This window comes from Musa acuminata, chromosome BXJ1-8 (assembly GCF_036884655.1).
Source record: "Musa acuminata AAA Group cultivar baxijiao chromosome BXJ1-8, Cavendish_Baxijiao_AAA, whole genome shotgun sequence".
Lineage (NCBI taxonomy): Eukaryota > Viridiplantae > Streptophyta > Magnoliopsida > Zingiberales > Musaceae > Musa > Musa acuminata.
Genome location: NC_088334.1, coordinates 46,170,259 through 46,178,978, shown reverse-complemented (window position 1 = coordinate 46,178,978; position 8,720 = coordinate 46,170,259). Strand labels below are relative to the sequence as shown.

General features: G+C 38.6%; 1 protein-coding gene across 2 annotated transcripts; it reads left to right on the top strand.

Moving 5' to 3' along the window:
* The first annotated feature begins 145 nt into the window (after positions 1 to 145).
* On the top strand, positions 146 to 7,397 carry LOC103996340 (eukaryotic initiation factor 4A-15). Of its 2 annotated transcripts, none has more exons than XM_009417246.3 (5): positions 146 to 310; positions 3,317 to 3,386; positions 3,538 to 3,644; positions 3,744 to 4,174; positions 6,565 to 7,397. In XM_009417246.3, exons 2-5 carry the CDS (start codon positions 3,319 to 3,321, stop codon positions 7,198 to 7,200), a joined length of 1,242 nt encoding a protein of 413 aa, XP_009415521.2. In that variant the 5' UTR covers positions 146 to 310; positions 3,317 to 3,318; the 3' UTR covers positions 7,201 to 7,397. The 2 variants fall into 2 exon arrangements, with proteins under 2 accessions (XP_009415521.2, XP_064936310.1); XM_065080238.1 differs by lacking the exon at positions 146 to 310 and adding an exon at positions 452 to 473.
* Positions 7,398 to 8,720: the final 1,323 nt, after the last annotated feature.

The following is an 8,720-nucleotide window of genomic DNA, read 5'->3' as shown; positions in this document are numbered from 1 at the left end:
TAGTATGAGAAATGTGAGACCCCCCTAAACCTTATCAATTCATCCGGACCAAGCGAATCAAACTCCGGTTCGATCGGACCGGACCGGCTTAATTGTTCCGGGGTGGTCCGACGGAAACCCTAAAGAGGCACTGCCCCCACTCCGCGTCTTCCTCTCTCACACTCCGAGATCTGTCTTCTCCTATAAAAGGGGGTGGCGACTGCGCCCGCCGTCGTTGGATCCGAGCTCAATCTCGGGTTCATCTGCCGATCGGAGCGCCTCTTCCTTGGAATCAAATCCCGTCTCGCTGCTTTCTCGATTTTGCGACCAGGTGGATTAGATCTTGCTTTGCATTTGTTGATATCCGCTATTGAGATCGGGTCGCCTTTCTTGGTCTAGTTTGATTTGGTAAAAAGTGTTTATTTTTGTTTTTCTCTGTGTGGATTTGGGACGCTAACCTGTGTCAGGTTCGGATCTATCTCTATGAGATTGCAGTAAGTACCATGTCTTATTTGCATACTTGGAATTCTTCTTGTTAGATCAAGGTGGAATTACTTGATGTTTTGGGGTTTCATTTGCGTGAATATGGTTAGCTGGAATCGATGTTTTTCCTCCGGGGTTTGCTTCTCTTTTGGTAGTAATGTTTCTCGTGTTTTAGATCTGAAAGATGGAATTTTATGACTTCTTTTAGGTGACGAGATTGGCGAACTGACATTAAATCGCTTTTTTTCCTTGGTGATATGACCATTATTCTTGGCCAATTGAACATGATATGAAGGTGGATCAATTAGGATATCATAACGCATCAACTGAATATATCACATCTGCATAACGTATAAAGAAAATATTCCCTCATTAAATTGCTTAATCATCTGTTGGTTACAGAATAAGCAGTACATAAGGAAGTCCTTTCGAATATGAATACGTTCTGAATCTTATAAACGAAGACTTCCATTTGCTCGCAACTAATGGATACTTATTTAGCCATGAAAGGTTTCTGATTGGACGCACTTCCAGCATTGTTTTGTAAGGACAAACTTTGGGTACCAACCTTTTTTTTTTTTGGGTTTGACTCTTAAGAATAATTCTCCTTGGACCATTTGTTGATTTGTATATGCTCACGGTGAACTTCTTGCCCTCTTTAAGGCATTACTATACTTGGAAAATGGATTAAATTGGATCAATTTCACCATGGAGAGCTGACATCCAGAATTGACATTAGGAGGGCAATTTGAGAAAGTATCATAGGAAGATGGAACCAAATCATGCAAGAACATGCCGAGACATCTTTTTGACCTTCACCATTATAATTGACCTTTGATCAGGGACCCAAATCCACACCATGAATGATAATTCTTCAATGATCACATATTTGTTTTCCCAATGGGGAGTTTAACTTCATACTTAGACCTTCATTGACCTCCCTCTGCAGTTTAAATTTTAATTGAGATGATATAGATCATCATCCCCTTCCTCCCACAAATGGCATAACTGTAGAGAACCCAACTCCAAGCTAGTCATGCCAATGGTCGACCCAATGATGCAATATCCTTGGGAGGACAGTGATCCAACCCTACTTGAATTTTAAGTGCATTTGTCCGAGGAGACAAATCCTACCTTACATAAACAACCACAAGAAATGGACAATACAAGCATGATTGATTGATCAAATGGTGGGTTCATCTGACCTTGGATGGCTTTTAGGGTAGTTTTGTGTTATGAACGTAGGTGGTTTTAGGGTAGATTAGTTTGATGATCATACTCAACACAATTGATGTGGCTAGAGTCCCTTGTGCATAATGCATCCATCGAACACAAAAAAAATTCCTTAGTGTCTAACATGATTGATGCGACCAAAGCATCCTTCTTGTGCGATGCGTCTATCCAAGATAGAAGTATCTCTTTTGTAAGATGCATTCGCTTAAGAAAAAAACATTCAAAGCACTTGACGTAGGCTGTATGGTCTAGGCATTCCCATTGACATGATGCATTCACCTTGGATAGAAAAAACATTAGAAGTTTTAGAACCAACCAATGCGGTAGATGTGGTGTCCTTATGTTTGATGCATCCACCCAACACAAAGGATCTGAAGCTCCCGCTCCCCATGTTGATGAAATGGTCAAAATGTCCCCTTACGTGCAATGAGTCCACCTAAAACATAAGCACCGAAGCGCCCAATGCATCATAACTTGGAAAGTATCTCCTTATGAACAATAATTCGCTGAAGACGTAAACATCAAAGTGTTAAAGTGTTTGATGCCAAATGTGCCATAACCAAATAACGCATCTTTTATGCCGCCTGATGCTTTCATCTTGGACGAAGGCATTCAGAGCACCTTTTGACAATGTTAATGATGTGACGAAGGATTTTAATGATAAAAGACTAACTATGGATGGGACTAGAGACACATCATAATGCGGACTGTGGAGGCATTACTATGCTGGGTTGCATGTACGAGGCCAATTGAAATGGTTTACTGGCCTAGAGTAGGTATAATATTGTTATCTCAGACTTAAGCATTGTGGACCACTGATGGAAGCGCATCAAGTTAACAAGTTAATGGATCGTTTATTTCATCAATCATATCAGGGCAACTAATCTTCCTACATGACCTTTTTCTTTATCCATAGTTTATCACACCTAGTGAAACAATTGTACTAGGTCCTATCTCTATTCCAAACTTGCTGCAATTCTTTTTCTTTTTCTTTTTACTCCTCTAGCCCCTTTTCTTGTTAACCACTCATCTTCCAAACAACTCTCCATCATCACTTCATTTTTCTTCCTGTTTTTCTGTATTTGTCCAACTTATATCATCCAAAATGAAAAACCCAATATTTGGATCTTGCTTTCTAAATTTTCGTTATTGTAGCTCATTTTGTATATTCAGATCTCCTTCTCATACATCTCATGCCTACTTGATTTTCAGATGGTCTTCTGTTGTCTCAACTCTCAAGTGTTCTATGTTTTTTAATCCAAGGAATCAAATCTTGGTTGTACCAGTCAAAACAGACTGGTATTTACAGGTCCAACTAAGGACCTGTACCAGACCACATCTTGATGTGGTCCATATTAGTTTTTTATTACTATTTTTTCAATAATAATTGCCGGTATGACAATATACTGCCTAGTGCACTAATACTATACTAGTCAGATTGTTTGTTGTAACTGATTTTGGGTAGAGGTTTAAATCCTTGTTTGAATCTTTTTTAATAATACATATTAAGTAGCTTGGTTTTTGGTTCTTGGTTCATCCAATACTTTGATAGCACATTGATTAAGTTTTCTCCAATTTCGTAATCAGTTTGGTGAATTATCTTTTGTCCTTTCCTTTGCAGACATGGCTGGAATGGCACCAGAAGGATCACAATTTGATGCTCGTCAATTTGATACTAAAATGAATGATCTGTAATTCATTATAATCTTTTCCTTAGCTATTGTCATTTTCATCGTTTTTGTGAATGGGTTTCCAGTAAATAACCTTTGTATCTTTTTGTAATTCTCTTTATCATTGATGAATGAACTTTTTTTGTTGTTTCATGTCATATGGTTGATACAGGCTAAATGCAGATGGACAGGAATTCTTCACATCATATGATGAGGTTTATGAAAGTTTTGATGATATGGGACTTCAAGAAAATCTTTTAAGAGGCATTTATGCCTATGGTTAGACAGCATAACAACTACTAATTTTTCATTTCTGTTACAGTATTTTTATATAATATGCATGGATTTAGGTTGGACACTTGATGTTTCTCCTTGTAGGCTTTGAGAAACCCTCAGCAATTCAGCAGAGAGGAATAGTACCCTTCTGCAAGGGACTAGATGTTATTCAGCAAGCGCAGTCAGGGACAGGAAAAACTGCAACATTTTGTTCAGGCATTTTGCAGCAGCTTGATTATGGTTTGGTCCAATGCCAGGCCTTGGTTCTTGCTCCAACTAGAGAACTAGCGCAGCAAATTGAGAAGGTCATGCGAGCACTTGGTGACTATCTAGGTGTTAAAGTTCATGCTTGTGTTGGAGGAACTAGTGTCCGTGAGGATCAAAGGATTCTTTCAAGTGGGGTCCATGTTGTGGTTGGTACTCCAGGTCGTGTCTTTGATATGTTAAGAAGGCAATCGCTTCGCCCTGACCACATTAAAATGTTTGTTTTGGATGAGGCTGATGAAATGCTTTCACGTGGCTTCAAGGACCAGGTTCCGTCATTGCCATTGCTCTCTGTTCTTTTGGCCTTTTTGTCTCTATCATATATCAAATCTTCATCTTTCTTTTCAGTAGTTTTTCTTGTGATACTTTGCATTTTCATTAGTCTATATTATCTTGGTTAGAATACTGAGACTATGTTCTTTGGGATTGTTGATTCCTTGCCACTACGGATCACTTAGGTCAGCCTAAATTAGTAATGAATTTTCTGCTACAAATCCATTTTTTGTTCGTCTAGCAACCTAAATGATCATACTATCTTTTGCTGCACAAACCTCTTTATGTTTCCATTACATCCGTTCAAAAGCTGACAGCTGATTGTCTTAAAAGGTTTCATCTTGATCTATTGTTGTCTTTTTCTGTGGGTAGCACTAGAAGTTTCACCAAAGCTTTCTGATTAGAACCATCAGATGATCGACGTTTTCTAGAATGTTTTAAATTTATATGTGTAGATTGGATCCTCAGCTATTGCTTGTTGCTTTTATTTCAACTAAATATCTTCTTGTTTGTATTAGCCTTCCTACAGAATCAGATCCTCTTTTAGAACTTTAAGCCATCAGCAGCTTTGTAGAAAGATACTCATTTTGTGATTGGATACCCATATCATGTTCTTATTTGTAGAACTGTAGAAATTCTGTAGTGGCTCATTAATTCATCTTTGAATTCAAAAGTTGAGGACCTAGCAAAATATCATTATATATTAGTGATTTAAAAAGCGCTAGACGCCAAGGTGCAAAAATGCCCGAGGCGCTAGACGCTCGCCCTAGCGAGATGAGATGTTAAAATATAAAATATATAAATTAATTAATAAATATAATTATTTAAATAAAAATATGATATTAAATTAAAAAATCTTACAGAATCACAATAACAAAAAATCTCAAAATTCAAAACAATAACAATAATTTTAAATAAATAAAAATTAGTAGTATTAAAATTAAAATAATATATTATTAATCTAATATATAAAAAATATTGTTACTAGTATACAGTTAACAGTATACTGTTAATATATTGTTAACAGTATATTATCGAGTCGATGTGAGTAGAGGGAGTAAGAGTAACAGTAACGGCAATGGCAGCGGGAGCGACGATAGTGGCAAGTAGCGACAACAGCGGTAGTGGCAGCGGTGTAAGAGTAAGACTGAGGCTGCTGACTGAGAGAAGCAACAGCGGTAGTGGGTGCGGGAGTGGCGACAGTGACAACGACTGCAGCGACGGTGAGCAGTGACAACAACGACAGTGGCAGCGACAGCGAAGACAGACAACGATAGCGGAGAGAGGCAGCAACAGTCGAGAGGAAATGTCAACGACAGAATCACGAGCAAGGTTAGGGTTGGTGAAGTCGCGAGAGGAATGTTCGGAGGCTGATATCAGTGCTTTAGTTGATTCAATCGAACCAACTGAAGCATCGGAGACCGAACCAAACGTAAAACATCGGTTCAGTTGCTTGGTTTAACTCGGGCGCTCGCCCGAAGCACCCGGCGCCTGGGCTCGGGCGAGCGCCTAGGCGGGTGCCTCTTTGAAGCGAGGTACCTGGACATGAAGCGAGGCGCTCGTGCCTCGCCCGAGTGCCTATTGAAATCGCTGCTATGTATATGTGTGTGTGTGTGTGTCTATATATATATATATATTATGGCTTTTATAGGCTAAAATTTTATAAGATTGTTAGATGAATGGAGGCTTAAACTTCTTTGGCATTAATTATTGCATAAACATGTGTCATGGATAGCTGACTGGAAGATCGCTACACTGGATTATATTCGACTATTTGAGCATTGGGCCTGTTCTTAACCAGCCATTGGATTCTGAATCCTACATAGATACTTGATCTTTGAAAGATGTTAACAGTTCAGAGCATGTTTGTCCATGGTCTCTACTTTTGCGAACTCAGACATTAAAATCATCCTTGATTTTGATCCAGTGTTTTATACTACAAATGGTACAAAAATTGCAAAAGGTCACAGATGCATGCCAAAGATCTTTTTTCACCGCTAGAGTTTGTCTACTTCACTTTTTTGTCGGCAGAAAATTCAAAATTTTGAATAATTTGTCTTAGGCAATTTGTCTTAGCACCTACTTCTTACCTTACCCCTACACACAATTTAGTGTTAAAAATTTGTGTTCATTGTGGTCTCTTTGCTGTTTTCCATTGTTATGGAAAATCTGTTAGTTATTTTGTTGAAGATGCTAAATGCGAGTGCTTGGTTTTAATGCTCCTGCATATGCATGCTACTTTGAACCATGATATGATTGGTGACTGAAATTGTTGTTTCTAGCTTATTCGTCGGTGATCATCTCCCATTCATGTAATTAACTCTTGACTGAAATGGATTGGAGGAATTCCATAAAATTTGACAATGTGTTTTGTTTTTTTTCTCAGATCTATGATATCTTCCAGCTACTTCCTTCAAAAATTCAGGTTGGGGTCTTCTCTGCCACGATGCCTCCTGAGGCCCTTGAGATCACAAGGAAGTTCATGAATAGGCCTGTTAGGATCCTTGTGAAGCGAGATGAACTCACTCTGGAAGGTATCAAGCAATTCTATGTGAATGTTGAGAAGGAAGAGTGGAAACTTGATACCCTCTGTGATCTCTATGAGACTTTGGCCATCACTCAAAGTGTCATCTTTGTCAATACCCGACGCAAGGTGGACTGGCTCACCGACAAGATGAGGAGCAGGGATCACACAGTCTCAGCCACTCATGGTGACATGGACCAGAACACCAGGGACATTATAATGCGTGAATTCCGCTCAGGCTCCTCCCGTGTTCTCATCACCACCGACCTTCTTGCTCGTGGTATTGATGTCCAGCAGGTCTCGCTGGTCATAAATTATGATCTACCAACTCAGCCGGAGAACTACCTCCACCGTATTGGACGAAGTGGACGGTTTGGAAGAAAGGGTGTTGCAATCAACTTTGTCACACGTGATGACGAGAGGATGCTTTTTGACATCCAGAAGTTCTACAATGTCGTGATAGAGGAGCTGCCTTCCAATGTTGCTGATCTCATCTAAAGCGTGTTATGTGATGCTTTATATTTATGGCTTTGTAGGTCTGTTTTCTTTTTGAGTCAGCATCAAACTTTTCTGTGTTTTCAGCAGTGAGCTTGGACTGTTTTCTTTGATAGACAATTTATTGTTATGCTGTCATGCCTAATTTTGAAGCTGTTGACTTTTGGAGATTTAAGTTAAATGGAATTTTTTTTCTTTAATTGAAACCTTCGGTATTTTTCGCCTAAGGTTCATGTTTACAAAAGGATGAAGAACTAATGCACGATCATATCCGTGTGCGTAATGCTGTTTTTGATAAAGATTATGATAAATGTAGTAGGTTTTGTGTGTGTCAACCATGTGGTTTGAGTTATAACATTCTTGTCTTTCTTCCTAATAGCTATATTTGTCAGGCTAATTAAGCATCTGCAATGTGATAGCATTTTTCTGGTCTAAGTTGGTGCCTTCCAAGAATGATCCAATATATGTTGCATGGAAGGCAATATTGGTGGGTGGTTTGATATGGTTTTTGATTCCATCCCGATTGATCGTTCCTATTTCGGACATTCCGATTTATATGTTATTTTTTCATCGCAATCTTAATCGATCGTTCCTATTTCGGTTCCTCACGCATCGACTTTTCTTTCTACTCTCCTCTTTGTTTTATTCGTCTATATGTCGGTATGACTCATATATATTAGTTTTGACTAGTATTGTCTTCTTTTTCTTTTTTGTTCTTCTCTTTCTTTTTCTTTTTTATTTGGTTCACACGATACATCGATACGACTCAAATATATATCAGTTTTGACTAGTATTGTTGTGTCCAGTGCACGAGATTGCAATCCTTAATGGTTGCACCTGAGGAGGTCTAAGAAGAAACCATGTGATTAAGATCATAGCCATAATTCCTTTCAGAGCAAATCATTGTTCGGACCATCTCATCTCCAATGGAAACACATGGGAATCAAATAACACTGCTTTGGGTCCCCAAGAGAGGGAAAGACCACAAAGATTTGACTGCTTTAGTAAAGATGAATAGTAGTTCTCACAAGAACAAAAATTAATGGCAGAAAAGTCCACACGACAGAGATGAACTGTCTTCGATAGACCCTTCCCGACAGAATGCCACTAGTGAGTGTATTATGTATGGCCTTTCCTCCTACTGACCTTTTCATATGAAACATCCCCCAACACTCAAAAACTAAAGTGAATTGGGAGGAAAAATTACATGCACATCACACACACAGGCTATCTGTTGGAAAAAAAGGTACGAAAAAGAAAAGGATAAAACCCACTATGGAAACAAATAACAAACACAAGATCAAGAATACTTTAGGAAAGGTATTTAGGCTTGAAACGTGTATAAACACTTTCTTAAAAACGATATTTACACCCTCTTCTCAATAAGATTGCTCTGGGTTTGATGCAAATAGTTTTAGTGGATATGACAAGCCTTTAGAAGATCTGTATTGAGCAAACAATAAAGAATCTTCAGAGAGGAATTAAAGAATGTCTAACTCAATCACTTGGAGAGTAAAGAAAAA

Excerpts from the sequence above, each read along its gene's own strand:
- LOC103996340 (XM_009417246.3), top strand. The coding sequence starts at position 3,319 with ATGGCTGGAATGGCACCAGAAGGATCACAATTTGATGCTCGTCAATTT. Across the intron at positions 3,645-3,743 it reads AAGAGGCATTTATGCCTATG|GCTTTGAGAAACCCTCAGCA; the intron begins GTTAGACAGCAT and ends TTCTCCTTGTAG. Across the intron at positions 4,175-6,564 it reads CACGTGGCTTCAAGGACCAG|ATCTATGATATCTTCCAGCT; the intron begins GTTCCGTCATTG and ends TTTTTTTCTCAG.